Source organism: Uranotaenia lowii, chromosome 2 (genome assembly GCF_029784155.1).
Source record: "Uranotaenia lowii strain MFRU-FL chromosome 2, ASM2978415v1, whole genome shotgun sequence".
NCBI classification, from domain to species: Eukaryota; Metazoa; Arthropoda; class Insecta; order Diptera; family Culicidae; genus Uranotaenia; species Uranotaenia lowii.
The window spans coordinates 170777674-170798343 of NC_073692.1; the positions used below are offsets into that span (position 1 = coordinate 170777674).

At 33.6% G+C, this 20670-nt stretch overlaps 1 protein-coding gene across 2 annotated transcripts in view; it reads left to right on the forward strand.

Annotated features, from left to right (window-relative positions):
- Positions 1-20670, forward strand: part of LOC129749797 (netrin receptor unc-5-like) — a 555087-nt gene that overhangs the window by 117660 nt on the left and 416757 nt on the right. For both annotated transcript variants that reach the window (XM_055744887.1, XM_055744888.1), the window contains exons 5-6: positions 1176-1254; positions 19277-19447. In XM_055744887.1, coding sequence (XP_055600862.1) covers positions 1176-1254; positions 19277-19447 — 250 coding nt within the window. The remainder of the gene's footprint in view (positions 1-1175; positions 1255-19276; positions 19448-20670) is intronic.

Sequence of the window (20670 nt, forward strand, 5' to 3'; positions counted from 1 at the left end):
ATCATAAATTTTCAGTTTCTTTTCCTTACTTTTTCCTTATTTACACTCGCACTTGAACAGCAACATTTTGAGGAATTATGTGTTCAAATGACTTTTGTTTCAAACAATCTTTTTTTTTTTTGAAGATTCACAAAAAAAATGATTTTTTTCAATATTTTTTATTTGTTTTGAAAACAAGAAAATTAAAAAAAAAACTCAACCACATCATGATCGATTTGTAAAAATCCGACCATCTGGAGAGTTAAAACAGTTTTCAGAGCATATTTCCCTTGTGAAATTTTGCTAAAAATAATCAAATTTTGAGACGTGAATTCACTCATTCGCGCTGTTATAACTTATCTGGGGATCAATCGGTTTCATTGAAATTTTGTGTTTTAAAATCATATCGTCATTTTCAAAAAACATCTTTTTTTGTTAGAAAGTGTCAAAGTTTTCTCGTGAATGTTTTAAGTTCCCTTTTATGTGACGTAAGTTCACTCATTTGCTACTGTTTCTGATCGCTTTTTGAAACACCTCCCTTGGATTCTAACAAATCCTTTTTCTTCACAATGTAGTATATTTGTTCGCCTTAAATTGTTCAATGCATTTTAAAAAATAAGTTAACCCATATATTTCAAATTGACTGTTTTGTGAAAGCTGTCAAATTTATATTTTTCCCATCAATAAATTTAATTTTCGTGATCATAAAAAAGATGTAATTTTATTTTCTTTTTTTCCGTGGGTTTTGTGTGATTTGGATTATAAAAATGTTTGACAAGTTTTAGATTTTTTTGATTCGAGAACGGACACGAATCATTGTTGGTGGTTCAAGCACGTGGAATATGTCCTTTGGTCAAAATAAGAACAATAACGATAACTTTTCACTGAAGTATTCCCACTGTAATAAGGAATTAAATTTAATGCAACCTTTATCTTTGAAACTTTAAACTCTGAGAAATAATTGTATTCCAATAGTTTATTGGACATTCTCCAAGATAAAGTTTATTTTTACGATAGAGACTCGAAAAAAGTTTTGCAAATCACCATATTAGATAAAATGTTTCCAGTTTTTTTTAAGAAAAAAGAGGCGGTTCTTATAATTGTATTTTCGTCAAACTTATCCCTCAAGCTGAATTTTGGATTGCTGTTTCTTTTGCTACATTTTATTAATTAAGCTCTATTTTCTCCCATTTTAGGATATGGCAAACTACACGTGTGTAGCAGAAAACATAGCCGGAAAACGCATCTCAGATCCTGTAACCCTCACTGTCTACGGTAAGTTTTTCTATTTTTTTTTTCATCTACAAATTTTATTTTTCTAAATCCTATTAAAAGAATTAAGAGTTTTTTGTGTTACTGATAACATCCTTGAAATGTATTTCCAATATGACAACCACAAAAATATGGGAAAAGTTTAAAACCAGATATGATTACCTTCACTTTGGACTGCCATCAAAATTTATCCTATCACTGTAGCTGGCTCGATTTCAGCGGAGAAAGGAAGAAAAGAAACCTAACAGTAGTGGGTGTAATTTTCGTTCAGACAATGCAATGGAAACTTACAATCGAAGCTCGGGAAAGCAAGACAATTCTACAGGGGGGAAACTGGCAAAGTTGATTGCTGGTTCCTGTTTCGACTCGGGACCTTCCCAGATTCGAGAATTTCTTTCTTCGTGCTTGTTTTTGAATGGATTTGTCACAGATAAAAGGATGATTGAATGAATGGAAAAAATCTGACTGAAATGTACTTCAATTCAACTTATACAAAACTCACTTTAAACAGAATTTAAATTCATTTTTTTTAGTTGTAATCAACTTTAAGTTGTGTCTACTGATCTGTGTTTAGTCCAGTTGGCCGTCTGGAATCCATGCTTCCAGACTAACTCGCTCTTTCATCCACTCGCTCTGACTCGGTGGGTGGGTGGCGTAAATGATGCTGTTTTCTTGAAAAGTTAATGCATTTTCAAGTGGCCATGCCCCGTCTGATGACGACGGCCGACAACGTACTAGGGGCTCTGTCATCTTTCCCTGAATGAAACCGAAACAACAACGACCATTGCATTGCTGCTGTAAATGTCGGTCGATTGTAGTCGGTCTAGAATGAAGGTTTAGTTTATGGGTTTTGTCAAATGGCAGGAAAATTGAAATGTTTTCCTGATAATTGCACTTGCACTTGAGCTGGTATGATGTGAAATTGTTTGGACAAGTGGATCCAGCACCCGGGGCGGGCAGCCAAGGATTAAATTTCGCTTCAGTTTTGATGTGTTTCAGCCTTCGACAATCACCATCGGTGTTTGGTATTTAGATTAGCCTGTAAAACAATCGAGAGCCGAGTATTGGTTCAAGTGAAAATCGGACGGATTCCATCGGCAGCTTATCAAAGATCAGTGTCAATCAATGCCAGAGCTGTTTGTTGATAGTTTCGAGAACCGACGCACGGAATGAAACAATCGTTTGCGCGTCTGCTCAAGGCGAATTGCATTGATCCAGACAGCACAAACATTCAATTAACTGGAATTGTGGGGCAAAATTGATGCAATTCTAGAAGAAATACAATTTTCACCTAGATCTTTCAAACACATTAAAATATTTTGAATAAATAACGAGTAAACGATGGTTGTTATTTGAAATAAATTCAAATCTCATAGAAATAGATCTAAAAATATTTTCAAAACTATTTCATTGAGATTATTGAAGCTAAAGAAGAAGTTTTCTTACTTAAATAAAGTGAAAAATAATCTATTCGAACACAGTGACATAAGAAGCACTCGCTTGTATGGAGAATTCCAGTGGCATAATTTATGAAATCATACAAATACCTCTATGAATCATGTAAATGCTTTAACAAGAGAAAATGTTTGCAAACTGTGCAAGTTGTTTTGATTTTCAGTTTAAAATTTAAAAAGGTTCAACCAGGAATTTTTTACAGGTTTCGAAAAAAAAATGCTGACAAAACTATAAATATCGACTATTCACGAATTAAAGTGGACACCTGTTTTCTTTTTGGTAAAAGTTAAGTTTTTGAAAAAAAAACAAAACTCATTTTAAAATACCGTAGAAAAAACATTTCATCAGATGTTCGATTATTTCAGACTCTTACGCCTTGTCTTTAGAGCGTTTGTGATTTTTAATAAAAATAGATTTCAGAAAATTTTGCACAATATTGATTGTGATCTTAAGTGCCATTTTTTAACTAAATTTAGAGGTCTACTAGAGATTAGTTGAGGTTTCCTCTGAGTTGGCTTCTGTACCATGTTTCTCAAGACGTTCATTGATTACACTGGGTGACAGCCAAAAAATAGTCTGGGGTTTTTCAGCTGATTTAGACTAATTTTTGTGTCCTGAGTTAGAATAACACATTGATTTTGCTGTATCAGGTCAACTTTTTGAGATGCAGCCATATGGCTATATACGCTTCATTATGCTAGTAATAGGGGTTTTGACCTGATTGAACAAAACCATGGTCATATTCGGACTCAGGGCGTCAATATTAGTCTAATTCAGTTGGAAAACCCTGGACTATTTTCAAAAAATCTTTTTTGTTACTCAGAGTTATAGGCCAGTGCCTTTTAAAATGTCGAAGTTTGAGGCTTTTATGTGAATTTCGTTATTTCTAGAAAAAATAAACTTGTTCTTGGTTCAGCCGATAAACAGTATAAGCAATTCAGTGATAAGACTTCAAATCGGGCAAATACTATAAGAGATTCCTGTGTTATTCAAAAAAGCAAGAATGTTTTTTGTTTTTCCAATAAATCTTTTAATTTATTGTGACCAATTTTGGAAAATTCAGAGCGCTTCAAGCCGTAAATACATATCCTGTATCCAATATACCCTTAAATGCTATTATTTTTTCAAAGGCGTTGAAGAAAAATTCTTTAACGTTAAAAATTGCAAACTCGAACGTAATCTCTTGTCAAATTCGGTAAAAGTTTCAGCGTTCTCCAGAAGCAACAATTTTGTTTTCACAATTTTTTCTAAGAAAGTCGTTCAAACATTGAAATGTATAAGAACAAATTTTAAAATGTTTTTTTTTCATTCTAGCTCAATTTAGTATCCTTGTCAATTTTTTGTTGTTGTGTTCTGATGACTTTGAGCAATATGTTCAATTATTTAAACACGCTTTCCTAGAATGTAAAAGTTGAATGGCTTTATTCCCGTTTCCTGGTCTCTTATTCTTACTAGATTTTGGTAGATCTTCAAGAAAATAATTGATTTTAACACCGAACATTTCGCATTCTTCAAAATGTTTACCCATTTATTGATAAAGTGTTTTTTCGCACATTACTTGTGCAGAATTGATTCGCCCAACGATATGGGTTAACCCCCTCATTGACACCTTCAGTTCAACTTTTTCATCAGTTTTCACGTGTATTGCGACCTAATTTTCACATTTCTACAGACCTTATTCAAAAATATCAAAAATGGAAAGAAAGTTAAAGTCAACTGAATCTTTTTTTTCATGTTCAAAATATAATATTTAGGATTTCAGTTAAAAAAACCTTCTGAAAAATGATAAAAACTATTTGAAATGAAATTTTGATTTTTAAAAATGCAATGTGATGATTTTTTCTACGTTTTGGAATTTGCCAAATCAACCATGAAGACCAGCACTGGCAGACCAAGTATTTCTCACAATAGGGTCTGAAATATTCATAAACACATTTTCAAATATTACCAAATTTACATTCAGAATCTGTTTTTCCAAATCAATCATTAAAACTGAATTGAAAGTTTGCACATTTAGATCCATATCTCAATTTTCATAGTGAATTTTTAATCTTGGTTTCAAATATTATTTTAAATCCGAAATTCAATTCCAATTTTTAATAAATTTACAAAACTGATTTCTACTTAAGACAAACATCTGTGCACTGTTCTATGAAAAAAACGTCTGGTTAAAAATTTCAAATTTTAAATATGAACTGAATTCGAAATTATAGTTCATTTGTTCAAGCATTTGGAAATTTATATGTTATTTTAAACCAAAATTATGAATCTCATATAACCGTCTCAATAATGAAATTTTTTTTAAAGGTTTCGAAACAGAAAAAAACCTAAAATAAAATCATGCCTTGTAACTATAATGAATGGGTCGAAATTTCCCCCCAAAGATTCAACTAAGCTTCGGTTTTTTTTCTTTTCGAATTACATTGATAAATTTTTGTTTACAAGATTATGTTGAAAAATTTGATGAATTCCAGAAAATTTTGCAAAAAATGAAGAAGAAACTTGAATCAATTCTGAAAAATTAGCTTTTGCTTGAATTTGATTTCATTCAAAAATCGTAGAATATTAAAAATCTGCACAAAAAAAGCATCTATGAAACGTTCAAAAAAAGTTCTTTTTTTGTGAAAATCTTTGATTTCTTGATAAATTTTTTTCGAACTTAAACAGTGCTTTTAATTGATTCAAGTTCAACAAGTAAATTTCGTGATTAGAACATCATTAAAAGGCAATTGGGAAATGGCGATAAAAAGTGATGATTTTAGATTTTTAAACAGTTTAAACGGTTAAGAATTGGAGTGAAAAGTGAAATGATTCTTCAATAAAAGTTGAAAGAATGGATAAACGAAAAATACCGTTCACATTTATTAACATACATAATGTTAATTGTAATCATTTCAGTATATTTATTTGTAGACTTTTTAATGTTTCTGTAGATTTTGGAAGACATACACCGTTGTAGCTGATTTTGGCTTCACAGACTGAATTACCGTGGACAACATAAGATAAACATTTAATAACTAGAAAAAAAAACTATTTCTGAGGTGAAAATTGTTACTTTTTCATGGTTTAATACTTTAAACGTTTTTTTTTTCTTGAATTTCAACCTGAAAAAATTTCTTAATTCAAGTTGCTAAAAAAAAATCTAGTTTCTAGCTGAATAATTTCAAAGAATCCTAGGTTTGATAATATCATATTTTCAAAAGTATATTCGGTGGAAATCTTGGAAAGTTCATTATGCTTCAAACTTATCAGTGCTTTAAAATTAAAATTTCAATCATGATAACTGATTAATATATAATCTCAATTTTTTTTCACTGGAACTCTTTTGTGCGCCCTATAGTCTAGCCAAGTCTGCAAAAATCATTTAAAAATCGTTAGCTGAATAGATTTAAAAGTCAATTTTGTAAAAAACTTGGGCTTGAATCATTCGTTCGCATGGGTTCAAAATGGTTCCAAAATACAAATAATTTATCCTTACAGACCCGTACAAAAGACCCTTTCTTGGGCTGGGGGGTTTGAAATTCACATTTAACTAGAAATAATAACAATATAAAAAATGCACAATATATCCAGTGTGTCGTTAAAAAAATTGCAAAGTTATATTATTTCATGTTTTGTAAAAAATATTGAAAAAATAAAGCAATTGAAAAATTTTGGAAATTTTGCTTTAAATTATTAATTTAATTGGTTATAATTTTTGAAACTTTTCATAGATTCACTTAAAAATTCATCATAGATTCAAAAAAGATGATTAAAAATAATAAAAATAAGCGAAACGTTAATCAACTTTCAAATGCAAATCATGAAGTTTAAAATTTAAAGCTTTTAATATTTTTTCGCTGCGAAATAAAATATTGCGTCCTGTCAAGGACAAAATGTGGAAACTATGTTTTTCTTAAAATTTTTTTTATCTTTATTAGAGGGACTTTCAGAGTTGGCTGGTTCGTCTATACCGAATAAAATTAAAAAAAAAAAGAGTTTTCAGAAAAAAAAAATCAGAATTAAAAAACAAAGACAAACTTCTTATTAAATATGTTCTTATCGAAGTTTATAGTATAGTTAGTGCCATAAACTTAGATAAGAATATATCCCAGCGGCGATCAAAATAAGATAACAAAGTATTTAATATTTCAAAAATGATTACTAAGATGTATGGCGAATTTGCCTGATAATTTCAGATACCTATGCAATAATACTCGATGAATTAGTTTGAAAATACAAACAAAATATGAACATCAAACAAATGAGTTTTTAAGAAAAAAAATCCAAAAAATATTTATTCATGGAATTCAATTGATTACTGAAGGAAACAGCATTTCGATGCCTATGTTTACTTGTTGGATTTCGAGTTTTTCTGAAATTTCCAGAACTCGAATCCTTACGCAGAGTTTGACTCTCGCCTCTTTTTTTTCTGATATTGAGTTTATGGTAGAGATGTACCGAATATTCGGTTGGCCGAATACCGCCAAAAAACCGTTAAGCCAAATATTCGGCTCACCGAATAGTTGAGCTAAGTATTCGGCAGAATAGGCCGAATAGGCCGAATATTTATTATTTAAAATTTATACAAAAACACACTTCTTAAGTTTTTCAACTGATGTTGGATAATTTATTAAATATCCAAAGGTTTTGTAAAAACCTTCAAAATCATCAAAAACTTATGGTTTGAGTTAAACATTTTAGATAAATCCGTGTATTTTTCACTGTAGATAGCTTTATACTTTGGTTATCGTTTATTCCATATTATCTTAATATAACCAGGCTTGCCCATAAACCAAATAAAGCATTCGAGAAAAGTTGAATCTGACCGGAATGACCACATATTTTTCTAAACTTTCCGGATTTTAGACGTTTGTTCAGATTTGTTTCCTAAATAAAATTTAAAAAATCAAATTGCTCTTTGAAATTTTTGTAAATTTTCTGTTACAAAACGGTTTTTAGAGTAAATTGATTCGGAGGATACGATTTGAACACTACTGCTGTAATTCGATAAGAACTTTAAATTTAAAGTAATTGTATTTCTTTTTCCTCTTGAATGTTTAAGAATAATGCCTAGTGTCTATTCTATTGTGCCCTTTTTTTACAAGTTGTTCAAAAAAATCGTTCAGACTAGGCCGTGTGGATACGTGTCGTAGAAAGTATTGTATGCTTAAGGTTAAAGATCATCGTTCTTTTTGGCAACTCTTTTGATGACATCAACCAAAAATAAGACATTCATCCAATTCGACTTAAAAAAAGCAATTTCAAATAGCTCAACACCGATTTTGACATGTTTTGTCCCAAATTTCACTGGAATTCAATCTCTTTTGTGATAAACGTCCCAGAAGCGACAAGTCATCTGATGTCCTTTCAGCTAATGGTGACATTTTGAAAATCAAAAGACCTCTACTTTAAAAAAAATCTGATACATCTGGTTGGAAATAATCGACTTTAAAACATGAGGGGCATTAAGAGGGCAGAAATAGAAGATTTTTATTAGAAACAGCAGTAGAAATAGAAGTATTTCTATTGAAAACTCAACAGATTATTCGACCGAATATTCGGCCGAATATTTGTTTGGCCGAATAGTTGAAAAGGTCAATATTCGGTATTCGACCGTTCGCCGAATACCACTATTCGGTACATCTCTAGTTTATGTGTTTAGAAATTTATCAGTGCTGAGAAAAAAAACTGATTCCGAATTTGTTTAATACACTTCATTTGATTGAAAAGAAAAAATATTTTGTTCATGATGGTATTGAATAATCTAAAAAGTTTAAATTCTAAAGTTTTTAAAAAATGGTATGATATCATAACAATTGTTGCTAAATTACTGAGAAAAGTTTAAAAAAGGTTTTTTTTATTTCACCTATTTGTGGAAGCCTACAAAATTATTGAATTTTTGTTTTTAAAAATGTCTAAATTTAATATTGGTTCAAACTTCTTTAAAATATCTTTGCAATTCTTTCATTAAAGAGGAAAGTAAACAAATTGAAAACTTGTCTAACTTTTTATTCTCAGAAGTCAAAACAACTTGCGATATTTTAAAAGTATATAATTGAATGAAAATCTTTAATTAATTTTTTTTGTAAAGTTTTGAAGTTTGTTGAAAAAGTTTCGAATTTTCTAAAATGATTTTGACATATTTTTAAAAGTAATTTATAAAAAGCAATCTGATCTGATAAAAAATTGCCTATTTGGATTTAATGAATTTAAGGAAAATTAGCTCTAAAGTTCTTTGCACCTCGGAAAAATGAGACTTTTGTGGCCATGTGTTGAGAATCCGATTGAATGAGGAGTTGAGCATTTAGAAGAACAAGAAAAACCAAATAAAATTGAAGCTTAAATTTGTTGTTTGAAGAATATTTATAATAAACAGCACATTTGTAATGACGTTGTTCAATAATCAATGTGATTAATAATTAAATTGCGGTTTTCATTTTTTCTTCTAATTCTGTTAACTGTCGTAAGCATTAAACGCCTGTCACATGGCCACCAATTTTTTGACATGCAAATTCGATAAATGATTTTTAGAGTTGAAATGAATTGCTTCAAATTCTAAATTTGTTTGGAGCACTTCTTAATGAAACACCATTTTAAATTCTATTTTTTCTTCAAATCTTCTAAGCCAGCGGGCATGAGATCGAATCTCGATCACAGAATATATAGTACACTTTCTCTGTGGGTTGGTGGTTTTAGCATTTGTAAGATGCTAGCCATCATATCCTCGAAAGATGTACGCTTAGAATTAAGAAAAAATGAATCTCTTCGAGAAAAAATTAATTTTCTTTGAGATCCTATATGTGAACGTTAAAAAAAAAGGTTAACCAGGTTTGAAAATATTTTAATGTTATAAGTGTTTACGATGGAACTCCTGAAAAGTTCTTAATTTCTTAATTTAACTTTTCAATTGGATCTCTTGAATTTGCCCGACATTCAAGTCAATTCTGTAAAAAATCACTAGAATATCTTAAGCTGAACAGATTTTGAAGTCAATTTGTAAGAAACTTGGACTATTATTTGTTCGAATATATTCTTTCAAATGCTAGTTTCATCGTGCTGCATATGGCCGAAACCATCCCATAGATAGATGCTATGATTTTAACTCAGTGTACCATCTTTTCAATTTTGATATGATTAAACGTAGATTTAAAATAGGATTAAGCAGTATTTCTTAGTTTTTGGTAATAATATGCACGGTATTCCAACCAAAGACGAACTAAATCAAAATTATTTATTTTCTAGTTATGGCTACCAAACAAATGTATAAGAATAAAAAATCCTTTATATATTGTTACACTTTTTTTTAATCACAGAAAGACTACACTATAAACGAAAATTACCGAGTTCGGTAATTTTTTTACCGAAATCCTAACATGTGTAAATCGTTTAACTGTTCGGTAATTTTTTCGGTAAAAAATAAACGAACATCAGTAAATCGATTCTTTATTTACCGATGTTCGTTTATTTTTTACCGAAAAAATTACCGAACAGTTTAACGATTTACACATGTTAGGATTTCGGTAACAAAATTACCGAACTCGGTAATTTTCGTTTACTGTGTACATATATGATTTGCTTTACTGTATGTTTAAAAAAGTAACAAATTGGCCAAAGTTAATGAATGAAATAAGTGAAAAAAAATTTTTTTACAATGCTGGAAATTTAAAATTTCTCCACCCTAACAAAAACTCAAACTGTTTTAACTGAGTTTAATTTCCTAAAGCATGAGAAAACAGCTATATAAAACTGTATAATTCAAATTTTTTCATCAGAACATCACTTCCTTCTCTATGGAACCGAGCACATGACAAAGCTCGACCCTCATTGCCTATTTAATTCTATTAAAAACCACACGAAGCAACATTTCCCATCACTGCTTGTTCCTAAACCATGAATCTCGAGAAAGAACGAGTTAAATGACAGCAATAAAAAATAATTTGTTAACCATCACTTTTTCCTCACCTCGGAAGAGAAGAATCTGCTTTGCTTTACGCCTTTGATGGGCTATGAGTGAGTAGAAGAGTGGAGATTCTTTTCATGAAATCAAGATTTGATGGAAGACCACCCATGGTGTTTCCATGATACGCTGCCTGTCAGGAGAAAACCCCCCGAGGCAATTAACCTGCCCAAAAACTCCCACACCACCACTGTTGTAGGCTATCTTGGAGGGATTGTTTGTGGGCCAAGTTTCTTTCTACACCTGTGACAGCTTCTCCTAACATTTAAGGGAGGAAGAAGAATGTTTTTGCGCCTCAAATCTTGATCAAAACAACGACGGCGCTTGGGAGTTTTTGACTGAGGTTTGAATTTGTTCTTGAATTCATTTTTTTTTCTTTTTTGGTTTTCAAATTAGCCGTGTGCCAACTGTCGTGTAGCTTTCATTAGACAAACCGTACTAGGTCATGTCGAAATTTTAATCTAATCTCTTCATTGGATTATCATTCCAAATGGCCTTTTCCTCAGGTCACATTTACAATATGAAAATCTTTATTAAGTTATCCGAAATTGCAAACAGCAAACTGTAACACAACATCTTCGGTATATCCATGGAGCTTGTTATTTACTACAATTAATTAAATATGGCAAGTTCTATAAAAATACACATAACATCAACCATTTACAAAGTAGTCTATTTCAGATCCGTAAAATCAGTTAAATAAAAAAGACGTTGACATGTGAGACAGAAAAAATGCATGGCTGAATAAGCGTTTGTTACCATTTCAGCATTGTTTTCAGGCTGATTCAACCATGCATAATTTTTTCCTTGAGAAATTTGATATGGTGAATTTCACATCTGAAAATGGATAGATTTATCCAGAGTTATTCCCTCTAACTCCAATCAACAGCTGTTCTATATTTCATTATTCAAAGTTAAAAATGACACGTCCCAAATGGGCTCGAAAAGTAATGCAAAAGTGTACAAGACACGACATCAAGAATGAATTTGACAGACGTCTGATGAACAACCAGTTGAGTTGAGTTGAATTGAATTAAGGTGGAAGTGGTATCCATGCATGATTTTAATTACAGATAAGTTCCTGAAGATAATTCTAACCTCAGACTTGAAAAATCCGGAACTGTGAGAGCATTAAGTGAAAAAAGAAGCTCAAGTTTTAAGAAAAACAACTAAAAACAAAATCAACTGACGCTGAGAACAATCGCTTCAAACAGAACAGCCGGACATTTGTTTGGAAGTCACCTGTCGGGTGAGGTCATAAAACTGCGAAGAATATGAACCATTCTTTTGACTTTTCACTTGACCAAATAAAAAACCTGAGGAAAGAACTGCTGTTCACAGGATTGTTCGGGGTTTTGGTTTTATGATGCTGAAATTATGCGTAGCTAAAAATTTTGTTGACATTTGGGGGAATGGAGCTGCTAAATGGAGTCTTTATTTGATTTATCAAACGGATGTTTGGCGACTGCTGATGAGAATAGATTTCCAACCCCTAAAAGTTGATTAGAACTTTGAAGGTGGATAGTAAAGAATTGATTGGGAATAGATAAAATAGAAGAGAAGAATTGACGAAGAGAATATATATTTTTCTTGAAGATAAAAACGGTGGAGAAGAGAGTAGAGTAGAGAGAAAAGTAGAGAGTATAGTAGAGAGAAGAGTAGAGAGCAGAGTAGAGAGTAGAGTAGAGAGTAGAGAAGAGAGTAGAGTAGAGAGTAGAGTAGAGAATAGAGTAGAGAATAGAGTAGAGAGTAGAGTAGAGAGAGTAGAGTAGAGAGTAGAGTAGAGAATAAAAGAGAGAGTAGAGTAGAGAGTAGAGTAGAGAGTAGAGTAGAGAGTAGAGTAGAGAGTAGAGTAGAGAGTAGAGAAGAGAGTAGAGTAGAGTAGAGAGTAGAGTAGACAGTAGTTTAGAGAGCAGAGTAGAGAGTAAAGTAAAGAGAATAGTTATAGCAGAGAGTAGAGTACAGAGTTCAGTAGAGAGTAAAGTAGAGAGTAGGGTAGAGAGTAGAGTAGAGAGTAGAATGGAGAGTAGAGTAGAGAGTAGAGTAGAGCGTAGAGTAGAGAATAGAGTAGAGAGTGGAGTAGAGAGTAGAGTAGAGAGCAGAGTAGAGAGTAGAGTAGAGAGTAGAGTAGAGAGTAGAGTTGAGAGTAGAGTAGAGAGTAGAGTAGAGAGTAGAGTAGAGAGTATAGTAGAGAGTAGAGTAGAGAGTAGAGTAGAGAGTAGAGTAGAGAGTAGAGTAGAGAGTAGAGTAGAGAGTAGAGTAGAGAGTAGAGTAGAGAGTAGAGTAGAGAGTAGAGTAGAGAGTAGAGTAGAGAGTAGAGTAGAGAGTAGAGTAGAGAGTAGAGTAGAGAGTAGAGTAGAGAGTAGAGTAGAGAGTAGAGTATAGAGTAGAGTAGAATAGAGAGTAGAGTAGACAGTAGTTTTGAGAGCAGAGTAGAGAGTAAAGTAAAGAGAATAGTTATAGCAGAGAGTAGAGTACAGAGTTCAGTAGAGAGTAAAGTAGAGAGTAGAGTAGAGAGTAGAGTAGAGAGTAGAGTAGAGAGTAGAGTAGAGAGGAGAGTAGAGAGTACAGTAGAGAGTAGAGTAGAGAGTAGAGTAGAGAGTAGTGTAGAGAGTAGAGTAGAGAGTAGAGTAGAGAGTAGAGTAGAGAGTAGAGTAGAGAGTAGAGTAGAGAGTAGAGTAGAGAGTAGAGTAGAGAGTAGAGTAGAGAGTAGAGTAGAATAGAGAGTAGAGTAGACAGTAGTTTTGAGAGCAGAGTAGAGAGTAAAGTAAAGAGAATAGTTATAGCAGAGAGTAGAGTACAGAGTTCAGTAGAGAGTAAAGTAGAGAGTAGGGTAGAGAGTAGAGTAGAGAGAAGAGTAGAGAGCAGAATAGAGAGAAGAGTAGAGAGCAGAATAGAGAGAAGAGTACAGAAGAGAGTAGAGTAGAAAGTAAAGTAGAGAGTAGAGTAGAGAGTAGAGTTGAGAGTAGAGATTAGAGTATAGTAGACAGTAGTTTATAGAGCGGAGTAGAGAATAGAGTAGAGAGTAGAGTAGAATGTAGAGTATAGAGTAGAGTTTAGAGTAGAGTAGACAGAGTAGACAGAGAGCAGAGTAGAGAGTAAAGAAAAGAGAATAGTAGAGAGTAGAGTAGAGAGTAGAGAAGAGAGAAGAGTAGAGAGTAAAGTAGAGAGTAGAGAGTAGAGCAGAGTAGAGAGTACAGTAGAGTTGAGAGTAGAGTAGAGAGTAGAGTACTTGAGCGGAGAGTAAAGAGAAATGACGAGTGTAGACTTGGTTGAAATTCATAAAACATGGATAACAGTGGATAACATGGATAACAGTATTGCAGAGGATGGTCAAAGCTGTAATCAGTTCAGGGTGAAAAAGACGTCTAGGTATAGAACTCGAGAAATATTTTTCAAAAAAAGTGTTAAATCATAAATAAAGAACTCCAAAAGTTGCATAGTGAAACACATCCAAAGTGAATGAACTCCCACTAATCCGATGCACCACGTGAATCTCTTTTCTCCCTCTTATCTAGCCGCTCAGCGAGTGAGACACACTTGTCTATTGCTGCATGCTGTTTTATGTTCAAAATGTTCTCCACTAATTCCACTCGCCGTCTGTTGCACTATCTTTATTTTACGGTTCATTCAATCCCCTTTCGGGGTTCCGTTTACCCCGAAAAAGTAAGGAAAAAAAACCGGCAGCAGCACAAAAAGGCGACTGTCTACCTACTAGCTTCTTCTACTCATTCTCTAGTAATGGTGATGATGCAATCTCGTCTGATAGCTTAAACTCGGATGGATTTCGGGGGAAAGACTTAAACACATAAACGAATAATAATGCAGGAAAATCAAATCTTAGGGCGCCACATTCAAAGTGGAAAAGATGAAATGAAATAGGGCGCTGCTGACTGTGTTCTGTTATCAAAAACGTGTTTCTGTTAATCCTTTAAGCACCCGGCTTGGGAATAGATACTGCAGAGATACACAAAAAAACCAAAAGTTCCGATTAAACTTTAAAACGTGATTTTAAAGTATCATATTGGCTGATTAAAAATAACTTGGAAAAAATTTCATTGAAATCCCTTGTGTTACACTCATTTTAAATCTAGATTATTGAAAAGTGAACATGAAATTGATTAAAAAGCGAACATGTGCTCTCAAAATCAATTTTTTTTCTAAGCAAAATAAATTCGTCAAATTTTTTTCCATCAAGATATGATCACCAACTCACAACAGCTGTTTAGAGGAATTTTAGTTTTTCCCCCCTCCTGCATTGCAGCCTTATTCTTTGAAGATACCGCACCCGTTCGAGAACATTTTTCGAAACAACCTGTCGTTGTATTTTGCATTTTTGAGCTGGTAGCGGCCGATCATCAACCTCGAATGATGAGCCGAGCGAGCTAGGGCCCTTTGATTTTGGCTGTCAGGTTTAATATTGAGCCATCAAAACATGTCGGTCAGCCTCAGGCTGACAAGTGTTTGGCAGTTCGGTTGGAAGATTGCGAACGCTGGGTTTGATGTTAATGTAAGGTTGGAAGAGAAAAAAAAAACAGTTGGATGACGAAAAAGGGCGGAGAAACAAAAATCTGAAATGTGGAAAATGGTAATTTTGAATCAAAAAGTGCTTTATTCAGAGTCAAGTAAAATAAGGGAAATAATTTCCTTAAAAGAACATTAAGCAAAAGTTTCAAATCAGCTTTAAAAAAAATAAATGATGACGATTGAAACCTAAGATATGAGAACCCAGTTGAAACATACGAGGTTTGAGTTTAAAAACAAAAAAACCTCTGACATCGAAGATTTCCCTTTTAAGATCAGAGTTTGGGTTTCTGAAAGGTCTGAAGTCGGATATCTAAAAACTGAGATCAGTGACCAGAATTTTTTTATTAAAAGAGCTGAGCTCTGAGAGCTCGCATCTAAAAGCAGATAACTGAGAAATGATATCAGCGATCTGGATTCTGAAATCAGTAATCTAAGATATTTAAGTAATGAGATATGAGAACAGAAATCTGAAATCAGGGATCTAAGAACGGTGATGTAAGTTCATAAATTTGAAAATTGTGGTCAGAGATCTGAGAAATTAGATATGAGATACGAGTACTGAGATTTCAGATTCTAGATCTGATATATGAGATGTGAGATCTTTATCGTCTGTTGATTGGTCAAATCCGTGGTCTCATCTCTAATGTCTGGAATTTGAGATCTGAGAACTCAGATCTGAAGCTAGGACCTGAGAGCTGAGGACTAAGAGCTGAGAACTGAGAACTGAAAGCTGAGCTCTGTTAGCTGAGATTTGAAATAAAACTTCCTTGGTCTAAGATCTGAAACTATAGATCCAATATGAGATATGAGATATGAGATATGAGATATGAGATATGAGATATGAGATATGAGATATGAGATATGAGATATGAGATATGAGATATGAGATATGAGATATGAGATATGAGATATGAGATATGAGATATGAGATATGAGATATGAGATATGAGATATGAGATATGAGATATTAGATATGAGATTAAGATATGAGATATGAGATATGAGATATGATATATGAGATATGAGATATGAGATATGAGATATGAGATATGAGATATGAGATATGAGATATGAGATATGAGATATGAGATATGAGATATGAGATATGAGATATGAGATATGAGATATGAGATATGAGATATGAGATATGAGATATGAGATATGGGATATGAGATATGAGATATGAGATATGAGATATGAGATATGGGATATGAAATATGAAATATGATATATGAGATATGAGATATGAGATATGAGATATGAGATATGAAATATGAGATATGAGATATGAGATGTGAGATATGAGATATGAGATATGAGATATGAGATATGAGATATGAGATATGAGATATGAGATATGAGATATGAGATATGAGATATGAGATATGAGATATGAGATATGAGATATGAGATATGAGATATGAGATATGAGATATGAGATATGAGATATGAGATATGAGATATGAGATATGAGATATGAGATATGAGATATGAGATATGAGATATGAGATATGAGATATGAGATATGAGATATGAGATATGAGATATGAGATATGAGATATGAGATATGAGATATGAGATATGAGATATGAGATATGAGATATGAGATATGAGATATGAGATATGAGATATGAGATATGAGATATGAGATATGAGATATGAGATATGAGATATGAGATATGAGATATGAGATATGAGTTATGTGATATGAGATATGAGATATGAGATATGCGATATGCGATCTGAGATATGAGATATGAGATAAGAGATATGAGATATGAGATATGAGATATGAGATATGAGATATGAGATATGAGATATGAGATATGAGATATGAGATATGAGATATGAGATATGAGTTATGTGATATGAGATATGAGATATGAGATATGCGATATGCGATCTGAGATATGAGATATGAGATATGAGATATGAGATATGAGATATGAGATATGAGATATGAGATATGAGATATGAGATATGAGATATGAGATATGAGATATGAGATATGAGATATGAGATATGAGATATGAGATATGAGATATGAGATATGAGATATGAGATATGAGATATGAGATATGAGATATGAGATATGAGATATGAGATATGAGATATGAGATATGAGATATGAGATATGAGATATGAGATATGAGATATGAGATATGAGATATGAGATATGAGATATGAGATATGAGATATGAGATATGAGATATGAGATATGAGATATGAGATATGAGATATGAGATATGAGATATGAGATATGAGATATTAGATATGAGATATGAGATATGAGATATGAGATATGAGATATGAGATATGAGATATGAGATATGAGATATGAGATATGAGATATGAGATATGAGATATGACATATGAGAAATGAGATATGAGATATGAGATATGAGTTATGAGATATGAGATATGAGATATGAGATATGAGATATGAGATATGAGATATGAGATATGAGATATGAGATATGAGATATGAGATATGAGATATGAGATATGAGATATGAGATATGAGATATTAGATATGAGATATGAGATATGAGATATGAGATATGAGATATGAGATATGAGATATGAGATATGAGATATGAGATATGAGATATGAGATATGAGACATGAGATATGAGATATGAGACATGAGATATGAGATATGAGATATGAGATAGGAGATATGACATATGAGATATGAGATATGAGATATGAGATATGAAAATTGATATGTGAGAAACGAGATATAAGATATGTGAGTTTCTTCATCAGTAGATCAGTAAGATACTTTCGATACAGCGAGTTTTTTCATTATGAAGAGCAGACTCAATTGAGTCTCGAAAGTTAATAGAGACAATAAACCGACTAATATCCATAAAATTGACAAATTGACACTTAGGATTAGATTCTCACCGGCAGGAGGGATCCCCATAAGGTTGAAGGTGAGAGCAAGCTCTTCCGCGGAAATCAATCGCCTGGCAGTTCCCGTAAATCAACTTCTTACTCGCACTTAAGATGCGAGAACTGAACACACACGGCCTATAATCCGCGATAATTTATTTCCGAGCTTGCGCTTCAGGCATGAATGGATCAAGCAATGTCTATCGTTCAGGAGTGCGAGCAGATTTGAAGTTTTTTTTTGCTCCGTCTGAACTCAAATCCGCACCGTGTAAGCCAAATTAGTCGCTCGAATCGACTCTCGGAAAGTCGTGAACATAAACCAAAAATACATTACCATAAAACGGAGATATATGTGTAAGCGATATCTGAACAGGGAACACCGGGGAAAAATGTAGAGCTTGTAGAGAAAGAAACAAAATGTATAAGAAAGTTGGGAGGCTGCACGCATGACGCGCGAGTTTTGGGAAGTGACGCGACGACGACGCAGCGCAGCATGGCGAGACAATAAATAGATAAAGCCGTCATTATTGATAATTTCAGGGCGCATTTTATAGCGTTTGCCTCCTTTTTTCTCATTCAACTATCCATTTTAGCAGATACACGACAGCAACAGCCATTTGTCCCCGCTGGTGTCCATGGAACGAACATCTTCGAGAGATAATTTCGAGACAGCTTTTTTCCGGTTGAGGCCTTTTGTGGTTTGCTTGGAACTAAACCGGCGACAAATGGTTTCGGAGTTGCGTATAAGCTTATAGACTTTTCGAGTTTTTTTTGTCTGTTTCTACTGCTGCTGCTGCTGACTGTTGATTATAAAGTGGAGGCGAACCATTTTGGCGCGTTATCGCATTTTTACGGCTGTTTAAAGCTGGTTTTGGAAAATGTATGCCCGAGATTAACTCACCCCTGCCTGGAAAGACATGTGTTTTATAGGCTCGTGAACACATTATTGGAAACATTACCGAAAGCTGCTGAAAGACGGTGGCGTTTTTAAATTATACGCTTTTCAACAAAGTCGTATTTGGAGGAAGTGCAAACTATATATTTGTGCAAATCACTCATGAATGGTCTAAGCAAAGTGATCGTTTGACAAGTAGAACCAAAAGGCTTAGTTATCAGGGATATTAGTTTTTTGTGATAGTTTAAGATAAATAATTTGGCATTGTTGATTCTTAATTTTCCTTTTTTTTTTCTCCCTTCTCTCAACAGTCGACGGCGGTTGGAGCTCTTGGGGCCCCCTGATCGACTGCAAGTGTCCGGGCCAGGCCAAACAGGGCCAGAAACGCATCCGGGTGTGCAACAATCCGGCTCCCCTGAACAACGGCGCTCCCTGCGTTGGACCAAACACCGACCCGAGCCACGACTGTTTACCTTGCTCAGGTAAGTGAGAACTACATACATAGTCTAAGTAAGAAGAAGGTTCTCTGATGGGATGGGACTCACTCGGCTGCTGATGGGTGACAAATGTTCCCCGGAGATTACATCGGAAAGCTTTTGCTGGTTCTCCATTTGCGAATCGTTTCGGTTGCACTTGGAACTAGTTTCTCTCGTTTTTGCCCAATGGGATTTGGGGAATTTGCTACTAGAACAATATACATGCATTTGCATTCCATTCAAGAGTCAAATGGAGATGTTTGAATCAACCTCTGAAAAGGTGACGATATTTGTTCAATAAATAGTTTTGTTTTCTTGCAAGAAATTATCACTTCATAATTCAAGTTAATCGTTTTTATTGCTGCTACCTTTTATTGGAAGTCATTTGTTTCTCTTTTTTATAAGATTCGAAACCATTAAAAGCTAGCATTACAACAACTTCAATCTCTGGTTCTGACAACTGGAATGCTTTTGTGCTAACAAGAAGAACCTGTTCAGTTCATGATGTACATATACCTAGATTTCCATCGGAGTAAAACCTTGTGGATGTTTGGCCAAAGACATTTGCTGACATTGGAGTTGAAAGATAAAGACATGAGTAAGTGGCAGCGATACCTTCTAGCTAGAGACGAGTATCATGCAACTATACCACACATTTCGCACCCAGCAAGAAGTGCAAGAATACACAAAACAGAACCTACCATATAGGAGTAAGATACTTCGAAACGTCTACGTCGGAGGGCCTAAAATGGACAGATCCAGAGACAGAGACAGAGACGAAGGAAGAGAAACAGCATTTCGTCGACGTAGTCGTCATGCCACATGCCAAGTGTTTATGCAAATTTCCGCTGTGTCTTTGTCTTAGCGCCACTTTGGGAGTCGTTTGGGAGGCCATCGGTTTGTTTCTTTGGATCCGAACCACCCTTCTTCTTCTACCTTCCTTCTTAAGACGCCACACCGGCAACTGAAGGATAAAGTTTTCAACCTTTCAGTTTTGGTTTCAGCACACATTTCACATTTCCCATTCGCAGATCTATTCGGCCTAGGGGGAATTCGATGACGGGTTAAGTGGGTGGTTCGCTTTTTGCTGTATGTATGATAGGTGTTAATTTGAAATTTATAAAGTCATGAGCGTTTTTCATCTCCGCAGTCTGAGGGTTTCGCTTTAGGATTTGTTGCCTTGACATGGATTAGTTTTTGATGAATCCAATATAATTGGTAAAAACGAA